This window comes from Cynara cardunculus, assembly GCF_001531365.2.
Source record: "Cynara cardunculus var. scolymus isolate 2C chromosome LG 12, CcrdV1, whole genome shotgun sequence".
Lineage (NCBI taxonomy): Eukaryota > Viridiplantae > Streptophyta > Magnoliopsida > Asterales > Asteraceae > Cynara > Cynara cardunculus.
In genome coordinates, this window is record NC_037539.1 from 36322479 (window position 1) to 36345737 (window position 23259).

Below are 23259 nucleotides of genomic sequence, written 5' to 3' on the forward strand. Positions count from 1 at the left end.
ATAAAAAAATAAATTAAAGAAATTACATAAAAAAATGAGAACTTTTAAATATTGATTTGATATTAACATTGATATATTTTTTTTTTCAAATTTTTATGATATTTTCAAATTTATATTTTATTCAAAAATAAAATCATTAATGCTTTCTTAAAAACACATAAATCGTATTATAACATCGACAGAGACAAATAATAAAATTGAAYATTAAAATCGATATGTATCTCGYTGCATTGCACGAGTACTCTTCTAATAATAAAGAATTGAAKTAAATAAGTTACACCAAAAAACGATAACTATTAAATCRTTAATTTGATACTAATATCAATTTTATTATTTTCAAAATTTTATGTTATCTTCAAATTTATATTTCATTCAAATAATAAAAACATTATCGTTTTCTCGAAACCACATAAAATTGTATCATATCGATAGAGACAACGAATAAAAGGTAGACTTTAGAATGAAGATTTATCTCGCTGCATTGCGCGAGTACCCTTCTAGTATATATATAGGGGCCTAATCAAATGATAACTGTTTTGTTTGTGGTAACCGTGAGATTCAATCTCAACCATAAATCAAAAGTTAAATTAGAAATTTAATAATTTTGGCAATTTAACTTAAAATATTAATTATGGGCATTTTAGGGATTTTATGAATATCATCTCCCATCTCTCATCTTTCCTCTCTCCAATGAATCTTATTCGGTGAACCTTATTCCGATGAACCTTATGTGAACACAAGATACACACTGTGATACCTACAAACGATATTCACTGTGATACCCAGATATATACATACAAGATGCACAATGTGATACCATTTGTAAAACAATGAAAATAACAAAAACGCACACTATGATACATTTTCATAAAACAAAGATTATACATTGTGATACACGTGAAACATTGCGAGTGTTATCACTATTATATACTTTGATTCACAAACGTCTTTAAAATACGATGTATATTAGGTAATTGATATATTAGGTAACAAATTTTAATTAAATATTCCCTTAAAAAAATTTAATTAAATATTTTGATTAGTTGTCAAAAATAGAATTAGTATATTATCCTTTTAGCTTATTTAAAAAAATATCCTTAAATATCTCAAACAAGTGGTTCACATTGGATCTCACGGTTATCAAAAATTAATCAGTTCTCCTTATAATAGATAAATTTGTAAACCAATCCGGCATCTAAGGTGTTAGCATTTAAGTTACATATTTATTATTTTAAAGTCTTCCGCTGTAAATAGTCTAAAGTTTTAGTTTAACCGTCATTTTGGAGTATTTATGGAGAATTTATTTTAGATTATGTAACATATCTCATGATAAAAATGAGGGTGTTACAGTTTTGCACATTTTTCTATGTCTGAAACTGATATGCAAATCGAAGCGAATATACCATTTTCATTACTCTTCTCAAAACATAAAAAAATATATCCAAGGCATAAATAGATGTATACGAATGGACAGAATTACCAGAAGTTGTGCTTAAAAAATACTAATAGTTGCGCCAAATATACTAAAAGTTGCGTCTAAAAATACCAACAACCATGTGTAGATTACAAAGCTTATTTAGAAAAGGGTCAACAAATGTTTTGTTTAAACCGATTACATTATCCTGACTTACAGATGAACAAAAGGAAAACAATCGAGCCTAAAAGAAAACAAGTTGAACAAAAGTTAATGAAACAGTATAGAACCAAAAAGAACAACCAGAACAAATTAAGCCACAAAGAACCCGAAATCCAGCACCATTTACCAGCATATGGAACCATACACTACAACATGACCAAAATACGACTTGTAATCTGCTTACAGTAGACACAAACAAGCAAATCAATTAATTATTATAGACAAATATTATATCTTTCATATGGGTATTATTAACAGACGTTATCTTAAAATGATGGAAGATAGCAATAATCTAGAGAGGAACGTACTGAAATCTTCAAATTGTGGCATGTAGCAATAACAATGTTAAGGATGTGAAAGCATTTGACAAAAACTTTTAAAAACAATTTTTTATACATGAAATACTGTTTATTGATGCATATTACTTAAAATTCAAGATTACAAATAAATTGTGCGTAAGTATAACTTATTAAAGCTTCATGTTTGAATTCGTGTAACTAACTGGATATAAATATAGTCAAATACAAGATAAATATTTCTTTTTAAATATAAGAAATATAAAATATAATTAGAATACTTATTGAGTTCTAACAAAATACTTAGTCATTATCCTTATAAAAAAATTATATTATTAAATCAAAAATAAATTACTTCGTTACTAAATCTAAATTAAATTATAATAAAAAATTAAATTAAAGAAATTACACAAAAAACAAGAACTTTTAAATAGTTAATTTGATACTAATATTGATATATTTATTTTCAAAATTTTATGATATCTTTAAATTATATTTTATTAAAAAACAAAAACATTATATCTTTTTCAAAACCACATAAAAACCGTATTAAAACATCTACAGAAACAAAATAAAACGAAACACTAAAATCGAAATATATATCTCGCTGTATTACGAAAGTACTCTTCTAATTATTATTCACCTTAATTAATACAGTTAACAGAAAAAAATAATGACTATAAAAGACCTGTTTTATTACAAATGACACATGTCATGAGTCAAATTTAAAATATACTCCCATATTTATAAAACAATAACCCATCATAAAAAAAATAATTACATTTTTACCTTTAAATATTAAATATTTAAATTATAATATGAAAGAAATTTTATGATATTTAATTTTACACCTAAATCTATATATCTTCTTGGGTTTTTATTTGTAATATTTATATTATCAAAATATGTTTAACCATTATTTATAATTTATAATTTTATTCATTTATGAATTTCAATTTTTTTTATTTTCGATTTACAATATATTACATGCCATAGCCGGTAGGGGTGTTTAAAAACCCAACCAACCCGATCAACCCAACCCAACACGAAATAATTTAACCCGAAGCAACTCGATATCTAATCGAGTTGTAAAATTGTCAAATCGTAGGTATTGAGTTGATATTGGATTACTATTATTTGAACCCAACCCAACCCGATGAACACGGTATCCTTTTATTTCTTGGATTTAATATGATTGTTGAATTTCTATTAATATGTACATTAGACAATTACACTATCATGTATGCTCTTCATATACACATATTTTCAATCTATTCACATCTTTATATAACTCATTTGTATATATGTTCAATAACTGTGAACATATATATGTAAATTGAAAAAATTAACTAAATGTGATATACGTAATAAGTATGAATAAGTTGTATCAAATGGTTGATGATGAAAAAGAAATTATGAGTAGAGAAATAACATATTTTAGGTTAGAAAATATTTTAATGTACCAAAGTATCAACCCGATCAACCCGTACGGGTTGGGTTGCACTTTGGTTCGGATTGGGTTGGGTTAAGATTTTTCAAACAGCAAACATTAGATTAGGTTGTTCAAATGTCTACAACCCGATCAACCCGACCCATGAACACCCCGATAGTCGGTAGTCCATAGAGGACTGAATTGCTCATTTTTCAAAGTATAGGGGGTGTTCCTGACATTATATATTGTCATCATATTCCTCTGCTAATTGTCACAATTGAGAACTGTTCTTTCCTGTCTTCTCTGTATATTGTAAAACCTCTGCGCTGCAGACAATTTCTGGTTGGATTCTAATCTGTTCTTGTTCGTAGCCGTCGAACTTCTGCTATTCAATTCAATCAAACTTTGCAATCGGTATGCTTTGTTTTATGTTTCTGCTCAGTTATTTTACGATGTTTTTCCTACTCAATTGTTGAACTGCATTTCACCACAGTTCTTTTATTCAGTCGGACAATCGTATGGAAGCACTTTCTTGTGTCTGATTACAGATGTCTGTTTGTTTTTTGTATGTGTGTTTTGTGTTTGCTGATGTGGGTTTATGTTTATTTTGAACAGAAATGAATGGAGGGCATGGAAACAGCGATTTAGGTCAGCTTCAAGCCACTATGCAAGCAATCGAAATTGCTTGCAGCTCTATTCAGGTTTCCCTCTTTTACCATTCACTAAAACTTGATTTTGTTATCCCCTCAGTTGCTAATTATCAAAGTATTTGTTAGGAGGTGAATTATTGAGTGTGACTTCTATGGTCATGATTGATAAACCAGTCTACATTAATGCAAATGGGTCAATCTGTAACTACTACAGTTTTACCATCAAAATTAAGGCAATTCCTACCAGTAAGAAGAAAAGCAAGGTGTAATTGACACTCCCTCCTAGTAATTACTATATCTCCCCTAAAAAAACTATAAAAGATGTAACTTTGGTGGTAGTTGGCAGAAGTGAGTTTGTATAGGTGGTCAATATGGGTTTACATCGAGTTCCTCTTTACACATTTCTAGGGAACATATGAAGATCACTAGTACATCTATTATCAGCTGTCCTGATATGCTTAGTGAGTCTGCGGTTTGTTTTTGCTTTTGTACTTTTAAGTTCTTCCAGTGTATGCTGCATGTAGATTTTCGTGAAATATGCTTTATTTATTAAGATAAAATTTTATTTATCCAACTTAGTTTATTACATAAATAAGTTCTTAAAGTTCAAGAATGGACTAGGTTTTGCACTTTCTAAGGTGCGATAATTTATTACAACCTTAAACCCAGGTTCCAGCTGTATATCCTATTACCTATCTCTGCGTCTTGTTCGAAGTTCAATTCATTTTTGGAGTAAAATTATATATGCTTTATTATTAATTTGGAGTTTAACACTCTCTCAGTTCCCATCCTTTGCAAGGTGTAAACATGCTTGTACTAAGGATATTCTTGCCTTTTCATTTGTTTAAATACGCAGATTAATGTAAATCCATTAGCTGCTGAGGCAACTATATTATCCCTATGCCAGTCCCCTCGGCCATACCAGGCATGCCAGTTTATCATTGGTAAGTGAAAAAAGTCGCCTCTTACCATGATTAAATGTAAGGTTTATAATGTGGTCTTTTTTAAGGATCATCTCTTACCATGCTTAAATGTAAGGTTTATAAGGTGGTATTTCCTTAAGGATCAACATATGTTATGATCCACATTGACCACTTCAGTTTAGGCAGCAGTAAGTGCACATATGATATGACACACCAATCTAAAAAGGTAGTATGTTGTAGGATAGTTCAAATTAGGTTCGACTACTAGTTTTTTTTTTGTTTTGAAAAAGAGTACCACTACTAGAATGTTGCTCCTCTAAAGAAGTTAATCCAATGTTGAAGTTTCTTGATTGCCATTGTGGATTTTAATTATAACGGTGATCTAATTACTTGCACAATGTTTTATTGTGGAAGCTTGAATCTAGAGTGATGTCTACAGCTCCTCAAATGAATTGATATCGTTCTTAGTTGCCTAGTCCAACACAATTACCAGTCCGTGTGCAACTCTAGTGGTCAGAAATGGTCATTGCAGAGGCAAGGCTGCTGTCGATGACTCTTTTAGTTGGGATATGATTTTGGCTACCGTGTAAATAATCGGGCTGATGGTTATGCTATGTTATGAGCGGAAACCTGTTTATCGGAAGCACATTGTCAGCTGGGTGATAAATAATAAAACAAATTTAGGCAAAATAGTAACCCTGCTTAACGGAATATAATTGATGGGTGGCTAATTATCACTAAAGCATATAGCAACAACCACGCATTTGAGGGCCTAGGATGCAGTCTGGTTGTTCATCTATGTGAACAAGATCTTTTCTTGTGGTAAGAGCCAAGGCTGTCTGAAACAGGATTAGTGGGATAGTAAGATGGGCCGAAGGGAGCCTGGTGAAAGTTCCCTAGGATGTCAATGTTGTCTGGTCAAGAATAAAATGCTCAAACCAACTTAACTACCCTAATTGTTGTGTAAACTAGTGTGCTAATAGCTATTTGATGTAAGTGACGGCTTGTGGGATGTGGACAAAAAGATGAAACCCCTATATAACGGAATCTACTGGACATCTAATGCAACACATCAGAAGTGCTATCCACCAACACTTCATTATATCATGCTTACCAATCTAGTACTTGAATGGACATCTAGTACTTCATTATATCATGCTTATAGAAAGTTCCTGTAAAAACTTAAATCTATTAGATAAAAATAGAACATCTGTGTAACTTCTCAACTTCATGTAACTGTCAAAAAACAAGATAAAGTTAATTGCTGAGTAGATGCTCTAATCATTCTACAATAGACTTTTGCAGATGGAATAATGTATGGATTTAATTTTCCTGTAACCTATTATTTGGCGCATTTTGTAATTTTTTTTTCTTTCATGAATTTTCATTTCGTTTTATTCAGAATATAGTTACTTCTGAATAATTGTTACCCAAACAAGATATGTTTGCACAAAAATGTAAGTGAATATGAATACTTTTTTGTTAACTAAAGGAAAACTGTAGTTATTTTACTTTAAATGAAGCAATCATTGTCTACCAACATTCAGAATTCAATCTACGAGTAACATGAAGTTTTTTATTATACAAGAGAATTTGCCTGGTGCAATTTGTTAAACAGAAGTGTCTGTATATCTTTCAAATTCAAAGCGATGTTAAATGGTATCGGTTGGAGGAAAAATTGAATTTAATGGGATATCAACATTTGAAATGTTATTGATCTCTAATCAATCAAAAAAAGCTGCAATCACTTTTCGGTTGGATTAGCAAGGAAGAGTGATGTTCGGAGAGTGTTTTGTTTCTCCATATCAACAGTCTCTTTATTGTGTCCAGAAAATTCTCAACTGGCAAATGCAAGGTTTCAAGCAGCCGGAGCAATTCGAGATGCAGCTATACGAGAATGGTCATTTCTTTCACCTGATGAGAAAAAAAGCTTGATTAGGTACTTTTATAACTTTGCAATTGTCATCAGTGTTAATAGCCAAGTTTGGGTTTTTGCGATGTGATTTTTGTTGGACGTATACCCCTTTTCCCTCTTTCCTTCCTTCCTAATAATGTTGTGGTTTGTCAAAGCTGTTTTGTGTTAATACTTAGAATGTACAAGTACTTTACTCCTGTGAACTTGATGCCCGAGACCAAAGATAATCAAATAAGCAGAAGATATATTTTAAACATAATCAAAAAACGCAGAAGATATATTTTTTTCTTCAAAACTTGAACAACCTTGTTATCTTCTCCTATTTGAATTATGATGGAATCATGGAACTACAGGGAGAAATAACCAGTTAAAAGAATTGATATCAGGGTTCAAATTGGGAACTGTACGAAGCATAAAGAAACAAGCTCAAAATGTTAAACAAAGTATCAATGGAGAATTGACCAAACAAACAAAATCCACATATTTTCAAACAATAGAAGCATATCTGAATGAAGTCACACCAATACGAGTCGTCTCAAGCTGGATTGATCCAAACCAAACCAAACCAAACCAAATGGGCACAATATATCCTACCCAGACCCGAAGGTGGATTTAAGGTGGGAAATACGCGGACATGTCCGCTACCCCTAGGAGTAGAATGACCGTTTCCGTGATCACCCCCGACTTATGAAAAATGTGCGAGACAAAGAAAACTTGAGACAACCAAATTTTGGAAAGAACTAATACGAGTTAAAAGCTAAGTAACACCATCAAAACATAAGCATGCACAAGGAAACGTAGCAAATGTATAGAAAAAACTATACAACCCAGCCGGCTTTCTAACCCCTTGCTCTCACTATCTCTTCAGTTCCCTTCCTTTTGTCTTTTCTAGTACAAGTCCCCTAACTAGCCTAGTTTTGCACCTGTAAGAACTCTGTTAGAGGTAATGTCCTCGGAAATGGCCAAGGCCACCATTTCATTCCTTAGTTGCTCATTCCACGTTTTCCTCGGCTTGCTCCTTCTTCTCGTCCCATCAAATGTCATGCTTTCTACCCTCCTCACTGGAGCTGCCATGTGTCCCGACCACGACAATCTTCTCTCTCTCAACTTATCTGTGATTGACGCAATTTCTAACTTCGCCCGAAAGACCTGTTTGGTATCCTGTCAGACATGGTCCGACCACAGGTCCATCTAATCATCCTCATTGTGTGACTTCCAACTTCCTCTGATGGCTTTCCTTGTCTCCCAACACTCCGACCATACAACATAGCTTGTTCAATGGCTACCCTAAAGTATGTTCCTCCAGTTTTAATGCAGCAGTCCCTTGGCAGCCTGCCACTTTTCCACCACATCTTCATGCGATGTGTTATTGTTCCCTCCTTCTGAATCGTGGAGCCTAAATACTTGAAGCTGTCCTTTTGGGATACCATTTGCCTCCCCAGTATTGACTTCCACTCCCTCGTCAATACACTCCCCACTGAGTTGCACCAAATATTAAGTCTTAGAGCGGCTAGTGCACGACCTTGTGTTTCCAATGCCGCCCTCCACTGCTTGAACCTAGTCATAAACAAACATTTTTAACAAGTCAGAATATCGTAAATTGTTACCTGAGCAAACATCGTAATCATGCCATTCTTACTAAATCAGATAATCAGGCATTAAATAAAAGAAAATAACATGCTTGAAACTTATCTCTGACCTGGACTTGTGATTGATATAATATGGTCTTACTGCTAGTCTAGTGGACAGGATGATAGCAACATCAGCATGAGGTTCCTGGTTGCATATTTGTTAAGGCAATTATTGAAGTGAGCTGGGTAGTTGTATTAGCGCTGTCACGGGGAAGTTTTTGTACCTGTGATATAGGTGCTGCTGGCAGGGGACTGCATGATATGACGGTGGATATAAGGTGTCTGGAGATCTGTACACAGGTTCAAATTATGAGAAATAAGAATAATATAATGGTATCTCTAGAGCCTCATGTCCAAAATTATGATCTCTCTGAATCCACTAAAGACTTCTTAAGAAGTTTAAGAAATTGTACCTTCTGGTTGAGAAGGCTTGTCAAAGTTATATCTGAATCAATCTGATTTGAAATGTTCCTGATGATGCCGATTATATGTAGGCCACGATGTATCAAGTAAATTTATGAACTTTGTAAGCCATGTGTTACTTCAGTAATTAATGTTCTACTTTCTGCAGTTTTTGCTTGACCTATGTAATGAAACATGCAAGTTCACCGGACGGCTATGTTCAATCAAAAATTTCCTCCGTTGCAGCTCAATTACTGAAAAGGGGTTGGTAAGTTCCTCATAAAAATTTATCCATCTGGTTAAATCTCTTATTTATGAGCATCCTGAAGTATGTGCCATCCTTTGACGTTCTTCTGTAATAGTAGTGAAAAATAGACAAATCAATCCTACTTTTATGTTGTTTCAGTAAAATAGATTGTAGAAGTTTGTACGACTACAAGTTATATCATCAGCAAAGCCAAAATAAACGTGTTGAATCAGATCTCATGATGACTTGGATGAAATTGAAGGGGGTATATCTTTTGGAAGTTGGTGAAAGTTTCTTACTTAGAGCGTCACTGAGATTTGTTAAACTCCAGATTGTGTTATTATCAGAGTATGCAGTTATAGGTTCTTGTTATTGGATGGTAGCTTGGTGACAATGCTGCTTTACTCGCATTGTGCATTGTCTTGAGTGCTGAATTCTCAAACTAGCAGCAGGGGATTTTATGTAGTATCCCATGAGATTCTACTTAATTTTTTTTTCTTAAAATGCATGTCATCTCCTTTATTAAGTATATGCAAACGGAACATACTATGCTGATAGAAGAAGGCACTATTTCCAGAAAGCCCCTGCTTGTCATGAAATCAAATCACCTGAAGAAAAGATAACCTTATCGTTAGAGAAATTTTATACTTAATAAATATAGGTGTCACCAGATCCTCTATTCATTCTAAATAGCTGCTCTTCATCCTGCTGCAGGACTAGTTGTCATTTCATTGAAATATAAAGTAGCTTACCAATAATTTAAATCTTGTCTTCTCTGAATTCTATCTGTCCGCATCATCTTCAGTTTGCAGTGAAGAACAGTGATTTTTAGCTTTTTGTCTACAGTTTTGGGTATTGTACATTGATGTCAAATTTCATAAAGCATCCTACACAAACAGACACAGACACACATGCACATGTATATGAAAAAATAGAAAGAAAGATACTTTGTGGTATATCACCATGGGACTTCCTGAGAAGTTAAAAGATAGACAACACGAAACCTAGTGTCTCTCCTTATCGATTTGTTGATATAAATCTTTTGAATTGAAATTTCCATATCTTTTGATTTAAATCTTATGCTGCATGAAACAAATTACCAGGAATTCTTTGTATGTATTGTGAAATCTTGAATGCATTTATATAGAGAAAAAGACAGCAGGGATAAATCCCTTTCATACACGTAGCTATCTGGTCTCCTCCCAAACCCATCCCGACACAGGAATATGCCCCTTTTATGGGAAATAAAAAATATGCAATCATTTTATATGATAAATAGTGTGTGGCGATCTAGTTCCCAAAACAATTATCTGTAGGCAAATAATTACAATTTTGGTCACTTGTTTCATTTCTTGTTTTGGTCCCTATGCCTATTGTATCTATGTATGATCTCGAGATTAGTTGTGGAATGAAAGATCAGCTCCCAAGTTTGTATGGCGATAATAGATGGCTTTACTAAAGTGAAATGAATATCAAGTAATTTTGGGTATCTCTATCCTTGAAATAGAATAGTGCACACACGCTTCACTGGTATGCCATTTAAGGGATTTTCTTGAACACATATATGATATATATTAACTAAAACAGGAATTTAGATCAAACTGTTGGCTCTTTATTTCTTTTTTGTTTCACACATTTTTATACTATGAATTATCGCTGAAACTTAACATTTAAGCCACGAATGAAGTTTTTCTAACTGCTTCAGCTTGTTTGGCTGAGTGTAGGCTAGAATTCGTTGCTGCAGAGAGGGATGGGTTTTTCTCTGAGGTAATTCCTTGAAGTACATTCATCCTTTTCAATACCCTTTACAATCAATTCTTCCTTCGCTTTTAGTTGATACCAATATTTCAGGGACCTTTGCTGGACCCTTCAGTTTTGAGATTTGGTTATTTTACTAATTTCATTGATGACTTATTTTTTGCTACTTGAGCTTATTTACTAGAAACTAGATCACTTTCTTATGTGTTTGTTATGCTTATGTTCAAAAACGTATCTATTAAAATTGCTTGGTGAGGACGCCAAAGAATATCTTGCTAATTTAACACTTTCCCGTGGCAAAAAGAAATTTCCATCCAGTATTGTTTGCATATGCTTCTGAACAGAATGGATATATCAAATGCAAGAGCTGTCATCTGCTTGATGCTGCTGATTACTCTTGATAAGTCATCAAGTTCTGAATCATTCTTAAGGAAATGTGGTTTTGACAGTGAGATTATGATAAATTGCATGCTTGCTTGCTTGTGTTTTAATTGGACAAATGCATTTTTAATAATCTTCTTCTAGAACCTTTTTCTGCATCCCTAGAAGTCTTTGGTGCGTCTGCTTTGTTCGTGATCATGGACATACTCGTTGTAAACTAATCCACTTCCTAGGTTGCTCTAGAGTTCAAAAAGGGAATCAGTGTTTTAGTGTCAAACGGTATTTTGCCACAACTGATGTTACTTTTGATGAGACACGGTTCTCTTTTCACCTACCGAGTTTCCCACCTTCATTTCTCACTAATACATTTTGAGTGCTCTAAAATTCCGATTCCAGTTTCTTTCAAGTAGTCATCTGGCTGATTGAACTCTGCCTTGAATCCAACACATGCATCCAGTTCAGGCACATGTGTCTCCTGTGTATAGCCTGATTTGGGGGGGGGGGGGTGGGTGTTGAGTTCCTCAAGCTTCTGCATTGCCTGATAAAGGTACTGGTAGCATCATAATCCACAAGTTACATGACATCTAATCTTCTTGGAGCTCATCTTCCTGACACACCCATTGCCACGCACAAGGTAACTTGTGGTTGCATCACATTGCTCTCTTCCATGATTCATGTGCTTTCACTATTGCTTTATCCTTTAGATGACCATCTTATTCCGGGTACTGTTAAGGCCCTTCACACACACCCAGGGCGGTTCAAAACTATGGTTGAAATAGATGCCTTATAGATACATGCTACCAGGATCTTGACATCTTTCCTCCTGGAAAGCGCACCATCATCTGTAACCAAGTATTCACCATAAAGCTTGATTGATGGCTCCCCTCATCATCTAGAGGCCCGACTTGTTATGGAGGGTTATTTGCAGGTGTATCAGCGACAGCGTATGGTATTGACTATGAAGAGGTGTTCTCTTGTATATCCAAAATGACATGTTAGAACATGTCAAAGATGACCTGTTAGAATGTGTTACTTTAGCTGCTATCACTCTTTGGTCTTTCCATTAAGTGGATGTCAATAATGCCTTTCTTATTTTCTTTCTTGAGCTCTATATGGATCATCAACCCAGTTTTATTGTTTAGTAGGACAAAATCTTTCTCTTTTGATGGTCTATGTATGGTCTCCTAGAGTTTCATTGGACAATTCTGCCAAGTTTCCAACAGTTTGGTTTTTCTTGGAGTGACAATGAGTAGCTTCGATAGGCATCAAGAACAGATGAATTGTTGTTATAGACTTATAGTGTATGTTGATGACATTGAAAGGAGATGATCATCCAGGGTTTTGAGGAGCGCAAGAATTTCATTTGACAACAATTCCAGATTATAGATCTTGGGAGGCTCAGTACTTCCTTCATGTCACTGCAGTTATGTTCTTGATATTCTATGATAGTATGCTCCCATGCTTCAAAGACGAAGACGTTTATGTGGGCAAGTCTTCTCGGAATCCATAGAAATATGGACTGGTCATCAGAATTAACTATCTGTCTGTTACACAACACCATGTTGCATGTGTTAGTATGATCAGTTAATTCATGTTAGCTCGATATGTAGAGGACATTGGGATGCTCTTTTCTAAGTGAAATCCCCTAGTATATGAAAGAGTGAAAAAGTGCTTTCGTGATAAATGATCATTCGTAGGGGTATTTTGTATTCAAATTATGGAGTTCGTCTTGCTACTGGAGCATTCACTAAGAAGATCCAGGAAAGTTTCTATGTTGAGTTTTCAGATGCTTATTAGGCATGTTGTCCTATTACCAGAAGATCTACCGCTGATTACTATGTACTTGTTGGTGGAGGGGTGGGGTGCTTCTTATTTCTTATATCATCTTCTCCTTTTTTTATTTTAATAGCATTCGAATAGCCAGTCCCTGTAGATTATAGTCTATACATCTCTTGATATTACCTTTTTTATAAATATTTTGAAAGCAAATAAAGAGCACCAATGTTGTCTAAATAGTTCTTTTAGTAGCTACATGCAGAATTTTACTTATTTGAAATTTTATATGATTAACTCGGTAGAATGAATATGGTTGTATTGCTTGTTTAACTAATGACATCAATATGGTTTGGCAAGGCTAGGAGTTGATTCTATTCTACCTCTTTTGTCGTGATATTTATGAACAACTTCATTTTTTCATTGGCAGAATTTCATGATAATTTTTTGTCTTCAGATACAACTGGCTATAGTCGGTAACCATGGACTAGATGTGCAGTTTACTGGAATCAATTTCCTTGAGTCATTGGTATGTGTCACATGATGTTGTTGAATACCACAGCTCCATTCTAATTCGCTGCTACAAATTTCTCATGCTACAAAAATAAATTTCAGGTGTCTGAATTTTCTCCATCTACGTCTACTGCTCTGGGCCTTCCTAGGGAGTTCCATGAGCAATGTCGAACATCTTTGGAGCATGATTATCTGAAGGTTTTGTTGTTTGTCCTCTCTAAACCATTCCCTTCCAGAGCTCGTATAACAAGCCATTCTTAGATGTTTTTTGAACTTAACTATGAAAGGGGAATCCTTGAGTTCGGAAGTTTTCCACTTTGAGTAACTTTGAATTTTTGTGAAAAGCAGATGGACCACATGTATTACAGTAAAATGTTTTTATGGTGTACCTACTTCGTAGAGGTGTAAAACAAGAGAACTCAAATTGAAAAGAAAACGGAAAGATCTACAGAATGGGACCCTAGAAAGTTTATCTTTATGCTTCTCACTTTCTCATTATTCCTTATTTTTCTCTCTTAATGGCACAGACGTTTTATTGTTGGGCAATGGAGGCTGCCCAAAGTGTTACAACTGCAATTATAAATTCTGATACTGCTATCTCAGAAGCAAGAGTTTGTTCAACAGCACTTCGTTTCATGCTCCAAGTTCTTAACTGGGACTTTAGTAACAGTGGCAGAGTTGTGAAGAACAGTATAGACGTTTTTTCCTTTGTTGCTAAAGAAGATAGTAACTCAGCTTATACACTGGTCCAGGTAATGGTTTTATTACTTTCAACAGTTGATAAAGAGCCAATTGCATAAAAAACATACTGATATCCAATCTCTACTTTGTCCTGGAATTTTCTGATCTGCATAGAAAGCATGGAACTTTCACAATTTAACGTTTCAGTTATTTTACTGAAAGCTCGAGTAATCGGTTGCATTGATGAGATTGAAATTGAGAGTCCAGTGACTAAAATGGAAATTGAGAAGAAGTACAACTGCTTTAGGATTCAATTAACTGATCGATAAATAAGACCATTGCACTTGTCAGAATATGTGAAATAAGAGTTCTTTCTGCGCTTCTTATTTTCTCTTCTTTTACTACTAGTTCTCTTTTATCACCAAATTTGTTGACTAATCGATTTAGGAGCGGTTAATCTTTTGCCGTCATGATGTTGCCTATTTAACTAATTTGTTGCATCAATCAACTGGTGTATTATGCAGCACTAATTTTAAGACATAAGCATAACTAAGCTTTTACATTTTTTGAAGCCTGGTCCTTCATGGCGTGATATTTTGATCACAAGTGCTCACACAGGGTGGGTTTTGGGCTTGTATGGTGTCCTGAGGGAGAAATTCTCATGTAAAGGTTACTGGATTGACTGTCCTCTTGCAGTTTCTGCTCGAAAAGTCATAGTACAGCTTTGTTCGCTGACAGGAACTATATTTCCATCTGGTAAGCATTTCTCTTTTAAAGCATGTTAAATGTTTGTTCCTGTTGGCTTTTGTTATTATTATTTTTTGGGGCAAGATTTTCATGAATTTTGCAATAGTTGCTTTAGGTTGATGATGATATATTATCAATTAAACAAAGATGAGAGAATTTGTGATGGATAACTTAATAATTTTCTTGTATATCAAAACATAAAAGTTTGTGTTGCATTTGGGTTTTCCATTGCTGGTTAGTTGTCATTGATCCTTTTCCCACACCTTTGATTGTTTTCCTGGTGAGGCCCATGGACTTGTTCTTTCTGGACAACTGAACTGCTTTATTCTTCTTCCATCTTTTGTGCCAACTCCATTGCTTTACTCGGACCACTCAGCGTTAGTAACCGAACTTGAGTTCTGGACTAATCCCATTCATAATTGGCTGATTTCTCAGGTATGATTTCTAATGGATATTACAAATTATATTTTATAATCGACCACTGTTCCTTCTTGCCTTGGTGCAAGAAACTGTTTGCATAACTACCTTCTCCAACCAATCTAAACTGATTCAACAACTTTCTCTCACTTCTTCCCAATGCAAGAGGGGTCGACTTAGATCCTCAATTAAACCGCAAACTTCTCCTTCAAACGCAAGCACTGAAACTTCCAATTTCTCTTCATTGATAAGCCAATTAAGCTCAAAATAACATCCAGCCCACAAATTCCACCCATCTGGGCTGATTCCATCATGAATCAGCAATTCTATCTTACGACATTTTAGTCTACGTTATTACCTGATTTTTTCCGGATTTCTCTCATTGTCCCTACGCCTCACTGGTGGTCCAGAATCTGTTTCTACAGAAGATTCTCCTGCTGTTTCTGATTTTCGTTGGCACTCTTGTAATTTAATCATTTATTCCATTTGTTTCATTGTGTTCCTAACATCCTCTTTCAGCAATGACATTTCTACTTGTACTGTTGCAATAGTTCCATCTCACACTCTTGATACTATACTTTTTCCTGTCATGGCCTCCATGATCAACCACTTCTATACCAATTGATGCACAATGCTGGAATATTTGACTTCCTTTATGGCTTTATCGAAACTGAAAGACTACGACTTCCAGCAATTTGAGAGGCTGGTTCTCTCCAAAGCTTTCATCAATTTCATGATAATAAATTTGATCCATTCCTTCTCTCTCTCTCCAAATTATTATGCACTGAACACGATAGATACAGAATATGGTAGACACAAGATACATGAATACTTACTACATATATACGGCCACTAGACACAATTTTCATATATATATATATATGTGTGTGTGTGTGTGTGTGTGTGTATTACCACTAGACACAGTATACACACACACTGCTCACAATGAAAATATACGAAGTGGGACGGGGGGAGACTCCAATAAGTAAGAGAGAGAATAAAGGAGGTCGTGCGCCGATTCCAAGTTGAGAGAGAAGGCTCAATGCATTTGTGTGGATTCACACAAATCAGAACAGCCAATAGAGGCGATCGCCTCACTACTGTCTCACCACCTCACTGCCTCAGTTCCGCGGTCAATCAAAGCGTTTGGCCCAGCCATCCTGGAGAAGCGTCACCTCACATAAGGTTTTGGGCCGCTTCGCAGGCGCGTCTCGAGGCGTACGCCTCCCATGCTGTTAAAATCATGCCCATGGATGTAGCCCATGTTATGACATTTCTACACCTTGTTGCTTGGACTATAAACTACACGGTCATTGGATTCATTTATGATCATCTTTCCATGTTTTATTTATGTTTCTACTAAATTCCTGCGCAATTCCTATTTCACTCTGAAATGGTATACATTGCGCTTCATATTTCATTTTGAAAATACAGTGCCTAAAGCACAACTAGTTCTGTTTTCTTCTCCAGTTGCACGCCTGAGAAGATGCACCCTAAACCACCCCCTTGAACCATTTAAATCATCACTCAACACAGTACAAACTCATACCGACAAAATCAGCCCCTAGGTCAACGATATGGATGAGATAGAAGTATAGAACTTTTACAACTTACCTTTCCCAACAGAGGGGAAACAATGTGTTTAGTGCTTTTCTACATGGGGATGGTCAAAAGAGCAAAAAACTTCATCTAATTAAAAAACCCTGAATTCACCTGTATTTATGTAACTTCATTTTACAACCCATTAAGATCTCTAGCAACCAAAATCATTACAACTAGGTGGTGCTTCATAGTTCTGTCAAGAACATACATACTTGCTTATTCTTCCATAAACTCAACTCATATTTTTTTAAATCCTTAGAAAGTGTTGTTTGCCACAACCTTGATGATTAAACACTCAAAAATCCGCAACAGTTTTACCCTATTTGTAAGCTGGGCCTCACTATTTCTACCCTTGTTCATGTAGCCCTTTATTTCTAAGAGAATTTTTATGGAATGAGGGAATGCCTTGGCTAAGTATTCATGCAGAAGAACTGGTGAATTTTTCCAGATATGGTTTTATAATATATATGGACAGAAACATTACTAGGCATCCCACTAGCCGCATGGTCATGCTTGCACGATAATATGTCACCCCTTGCTTGCACTGAACTCAGAGTTATTTTTTTTTGCCCTGGCATTGCTGAAAAATCCAGTTTGCCTTCCTAACCCATAAAAGTTTTAGGACATGTAGAGCATGTCTTATAACCTCTTAAATACTTTATATGTCATCATCTATGATATAAATATTATTAAACAATTCCTATATTATGATTAGTGGCCAATGCCTAATATTCCTCGTTTGATCATTTACTAAGCTGTACATACCAGTTTTGATTCTCGTCTGGTTTGAGGTCTTATACCCATCAGAGCTACATAAAAACATGTCACTCAAAGACACATATATCTCATCTCATAAAGCACAATGTATCACAACTGAAGGGAAATTCATAGAGGATATGTCAAGCCCAAAAGGTCCTGGATGTGACATGGAATTTGGGTGTTAACCCTAGAAATTTTTTTCTGTAAGAGGAGATAAGTGAGGCTGGTGTGTGGATTATTTAATATTCCCTACCTTTTGTTTCTCAAGTCAGCTTGGTGTCGTACGCTACAACTTTGTATTTCTTCTTGTTTCTTTCAATTTTGTTCATTTTATCCATGTAAGGAAGTCACTGGTTTGTGTGCTGAAGGTTGAAAATTCCTATGTGGTCATTGATGACGCTGTGAACTGTCTTTTAGGTGTGTTCAGTTATTTATTGGAACATTCTTTTTTGAGGTTTCTTCAAATGCTTCTATTTAAACTACTGGTTTCTTCAATTACAGATGCTGGTCATTCACAAGGCAAGCATCTTCTGCAACTGATATCTGGAATCATACAATGGATTGATCCTCCTGATGTTGTTGCCAAAGCAATTGAATGTGGAAGAAGTGAAAGGTAGTATATCTCTGGCAAGTGAAATGAACCCTCATTACTGTTGTGTTTTATCTTTTTCTTACCTAATTGTTCAGTGAGCTGCTTGATGGCTGTCGTGGACTGTTATCCATAGCTGCTGTTACCAACCCTGTTAGTTTTGATGAGCTCTTGAAGCACATAAGGTTAGTCATGTGGCTTCTAACAAAAAAACACTCAATAATTCTAAACTTCTAGCGCTTGTATGAATCTATCACTTTTTGTTCAACGCTACATATACTCATTTGTTTTCTTTTTACCTCTTCAATGTTCAGGCCTTTTGGCACACTCAGTCTGTTGTCTGCCTTAATGTGTGAAGTTGTTAAAGACCTTATGATCAAGGATTTGGATGAAGAGCCGTGGAGTTGGGTTGCACGTGATATCTTACTAGATACCTGGACAACGCTTTTGACGGTAATTGGTTGTTTTATCAAGTGTCGATTCCCCAAGATGTATACATTAAGTTAGGGATTGGGAATAGTGCTCCCTCTTCCTTGACTCCTTTTCTTCTGTGGGTATGGAAATAGGTTGAATGGATCTCAGATGAACCCTCCATTCTCTGCGTATATATATAGGGGTAGGTTCAGGGGAAAACCGCAAAAAAAATGAAAAACTGAGGAACACCCTAATACCCATTCATTTGTATGGTATGGACTTGTGCATACAAGTAATTTTTCCGGTATGCACACGTGCATAGAAACTAGGAAACATCTACTTGTATGCACATGTGTATACCGTACATATGAACGGGTATTACATATTAGGGTGTTCCTCAGTTTATTGTTTTTCTAGGGGTTTTCCTCCGAACCTCTCTCTCTCTCTCTGCATACATACATATGTATATATACATACATAGAGGGAGGTTCAGGGAAAGACCGCCCAAAAATGAAAAACTAAGGAACACCTTGGTAACCATTCATCTCAACGTTATGCACATGTGCATACAAGTGATTGAAGTTGTTTTTTGGTTTTTATGCATGTGTGCATGTTATGCACAACATGCACACGTGCATATACACGTGTGCATGTATTGAAATACTTGTATGCATATGTGCATACGGTCTAAATGAACAGTTATCAGGGTGTTCCCAAGTTTTTCATTTTTTTGCAGTTTTCTCGTGAACTTGACCCTACATACATATAATATATATATACATACATGTATATATAGAGGTAGGTTCAAACTAGAACAATAACTAAATAAGAAAACGGTCAAATCATGTGCAAAATCACATGTGATTTTATATTAACGGTCAACAAAAGGGTGTGCATGTGATTTTATACGTGATGTTAGTGTAAAACACATGTGATTTTTGACCGTTTTCTTATTTTCTTAATTATTTATTGCTCTCTTATGAACCCAACTCTCTATATATACACATACATATATATATATATACACACACACACACACATATAGAGGGAGGTTTAGGGGAAACCCCCCAAAAAATGAAAAACTGAGGAACACTCTGGTAATCGTTCATCTGGACAGTGTGCACATGTGCATACAAGTAATTGAAGCTGTTTTTTGGTTTTTATGCACGTGTGCATGTTATGCACATATGCATACCGGAAAAATTGCTTATTTCTTGTATGAACATGTGCACAACATCCAGATGAATGGTTACCAGGGTGTTCCTTAGTTTTTCATTTTTTTTTTGTGGTTTTCCCCTAAACCTGACCCTATATATACACATACATATATATATATACATATATATATATATATATGTATCAGCATCGTGCCTGAAAACCTAGGAAATATTTACCATGCTGTCCTGTGTATGACACGGCCGTGCTGTTTTTGGCTTGCATTTGGCACACCCTTGTGGTGCATGTTGTGATGTTTCTGTTGGGTCTCCCTGGCCGTGCAGATAGTGCCTTCATTTTGGCACGGCCACGCAAGCCTGCTGACCTGCTGTTTTTCCTTCTTGTTGCAATGATGCTCATGCCTTTGCTTTTCATTTATGACTTGCATGCATTCTTATGCATCCATTCTTTCTTCCAACATCTAGAAGTACATAAAAACCTCATCATAAATCATCAGATAATCCTTTACTGAATGTATTTAAGAACGAAACCCATCTATATGTCTAAACTCACCAATATCATTCTTTATGGCATATCTATCAATATAAACAAAGAATTCTACTCCAAAGCTCATCTGTAGGGATCAAATGTAACAAATAAAACCAATTTATAGTTCATACAACAGATTATAAACGTATCCACCTAAATTTTATAACTTAACTCGTGGTATATCAATTTTTTTTCTAGTAGCTCGTCAATCGAGTATGCTGATGATAACTATTGGTGAACGAATTCCTATTCGATTTGTCTTTGATTAATTATAGCATACTTTTTCCAAGTTAATTTTACAGTGTCATGGAGTTCCTAATGTTTTACTGGCAACAGGTAGTCTAATAAGTCATATTCCTCATTAGGCTATTAAAGCCTTCAGAAATGACGAGTCTAATTTGTTGGTGACTAAATTATATTATGTTTTGATCCATATAGAAGTTAAAAACTTTGATCTATGTAATTGGGGAAGGTCTAATTATGTCAATTAGTCTATTAGTTCAATTATACGGTATTATTATATAACACTCATTAGAACAACTTGTGCGTAGCTTACATGGTTGCTTTGGTATATCGTATGACTTGTCTTACTTGAATCTGTTGCCAATGTTTTACAGGAGGCGAACAGTCCGGGTTTGAAATTATTGCTTCCACCAGAAGGGATAAATGCTGCTGCCAATCTTTTTGTCCTAATTGTAGAATCAGAACTAAAGGGTATGCTTGGATTCTGCATAATGTTTGCCTTATGTTTGTTCTAAAGATCATCTAATTTGATATATTGTGAATGATACAGCTGCATCAGCCAGTGAAGAGAAAGAAGACTACTTTCAAGCTTCTGTAGCTGGTAACCTATCTTATTATATATCTTGACTTACCTTTTCCAGTGTTCTTCATGGTCTTCATCTACTTCTCTTTGAGGCACTATCTGACTCCTCTGTTTTCTATATGTAGCTATGGATGAGAGATTGAGCTCTTATGCGCTTATTGCACGAGCTGCTATAGACGTGACAATCCCTTTTCTTACTGGACTTCTCTCTGAGCGTTTTGCAAGGCTTCATCAGGTATGCTTACAAAAGTTCAGCATAAGCAAATTATTTATACATCGATAGCACTGTGACTATGCTTTTTGCGTTCTTGTCACCTGTAGAGGATCACATTTTGTTTCACTGATGTCATACGGAACTTAAGATATAGTGTTAGCTATGCTCACTTATTACCAAGAAGAATAGATGGATTGGGAAGTTAATGTGTTTCCATAGAAAATCATTATCTAATGTTACAAGCTGGCTATATTAACCTTTCTGCTGTGTTTTTGGAAAAAAATGATTGTTATATAGCATGTAGGTTTTAATAAAGGAAGCATAAACAAATTGAGTAACGAAGGCCAAATCTATTAATATGGAGAAACCTAGTATAGCTGTTTAGGGTTTGAATGATGTGTATTGCTGTTGGGCAGAAAACCCTATATCATAATAAAAACAGATGGGCTCATGTACATAAACATATAAACATAATAAAAACCTAACCGTTCTGAACTTGACAAACATATCATGTGTAGAATTTTTTTGAAAGATCTGGGAAACCACAGTCGAAGGGATGAAACTTCTGCTGCTACTAATTGGCATGCTTCCTCGTGTTGGGTTTGAACTCAGGACCTCTTGGTTATCCTGAAGAAAAAATAAATAAAGAATTATCGAACTGGAATATAATGGCTTTTCTTGAAAATTCAGTACAGTTTTCTCATTAAAGACCCTGCATGACAGCTGTCTGCCAGAAACCAACCTTCAGCAACTTAGTCAATCTAGTCATTTCTCCGACAACTTTCTGAAAAACCAACGATTATCAGAACTGAAGTACAATAAGAAGATAGGTATTGCTGGCCTGTTCAATTAACAGGCAGGTACGGGCTGGTGACTGGGAGCCACAGTAGTTGCTTTCAGATGATTAAGTATTCTACCTTCTGTCGCAACTCTCATTCCATGAAAAGAATGGTTTTCTATATCATAAAACAAGTTGGAATAAGTGGACTACAAGGTGAGCCAATGAATCAAAATAGAAACACCACAAGTCTCCTATATTTCAAGCACTGAATAATCCTTTTTCCCTTCACGACAAAAGTTGTTCTCTAGTTATAACTTGAATATCGATAGCAAGTATTTCAGTTATAGATAAAAACAACTAACTGCACCAATGTAGTTTTTGAGTTCTGTGAGTTGCTAGATATAAACTTTCCAATTCATGAGTGGAATTTTATGATGAGTTGGTAGGATTATTCAATTCTTGATGGGTTATGCGACACATGTACGTGATTATGTCATTTAATGCCATCAAGCTTTAAAAAATATGTCAATATTAAGAATCAATCCCCCCTCCTGGGGGCGATATCTATGTATTTGGCCCTAGCATAAGCTTTTAGGTGGACTAGTTGGTACTATGTACACACTTATCAAACATGTGCTGACTCTTAATTTAGGTTTTCTTACTTCTTTTTTTTCTTGACAGTTACTTTCACTTGGATTTCTTCCATGTTAGGTTATATTACTAATCACCTTGTTCTAAAAAGTACATGTTTCATACTTCCATTTTCTCTGTTCATCTGTTCTATTAGTTTTAGTAACTGCAATGCTATTTTGGTTGTGTGGTCTTTCCATGATGATCTTTGCACTATTACAGGGAAGTGCTATAAATGATCCAACTACAACAATGGAAGAGCTTTATTCACTTCTGTTGATAACTGGTCATGTATTGGCAGATGAAGGAGAGGGAGAAACACCCTTGGTAGTTTTACT

The 23259-nt window shown here is 35.1% G+C and overlaps 1 protein-coding gene across 13 annotated transcripts in view; it reads left to right on the forward strand.

Moving 5' to 3' along the window:
* Positions 1 to 3661: 3661 nt before the first annotated feature.
* Positions 3662 to 23259, forward strand: part of LOC112523439 (exportin-4-like) — a 49582-nt gene continuing 29984 nt past the window's right edge. For 7 of the 13 annotated variants that reach the window (XR_003070265.1, XM_025133035.1, XM_025133036.1 and 4 more), the window contains exons 1-17: positions 3662 to 3778; positions 3980 to 4065; positions 4871 to 4958; positions 6768 to 6876; positions 9055 to 9153; positions 10857 to 10899; positions 13502 to 13573; positions 13660 to 13755; positions 14085 to 14309; positions 14811 to 14994; positions 18265 to 18376; positions 18451 to 18537; positions 18667 to 18805; positions 21088 to 21184; positions 21264 to 21314; positions 21422 to 21531; positions 23144 to 23248. Coding sequence is in view for 12 of the 13 variants with exons in the window: in XM_025133035.1 (XP_024988803.1) it covers positions 3982 to 4065; positions 4871 to 4958; positions 6768 to 6876; positions 9055 to 9153; positions 10857 to 10899; positions 13502 to 13573; positions 13660 to 13755; positions 14085 to 14309; positions 14811 to 14994; positions 18265 to 18376; positions 18451 to 18537; positions 18667 to 18805; positions 21088 to 21184; positions 21264 to 21314; positions 21422 to 21531; positions 23144 to 23248 (1701 nt within the window). In the remaining variant the exon portion in view is untranslated. Of the gene's footprint in view, positions 3779 to 3979; positions 4066 to 4870; positions 4959 to 6767; positions 6877 to 9054; positions 9154 to 9291; positions 9581 to 10837; positions 10900 to 13501; positions 13574 to 13659; positions 13756 to 14084; positions 14310 to 14810; positions 14995 to 18131; positions 18181 to 18264; positions 18377 to 18450; positions 18538 to 18666; positions 18806 to 21087; positions 21185 to 21263; positions 21315 to 21421; positions 21532 to 23143; positions 23249 to 23259 lie in introns of those variants that run through there. The other 6 variants (XM_025133042.1, XM_025133044.1, XM_025133045.1 and 3 more) reach the window with 6 other exon arrangements.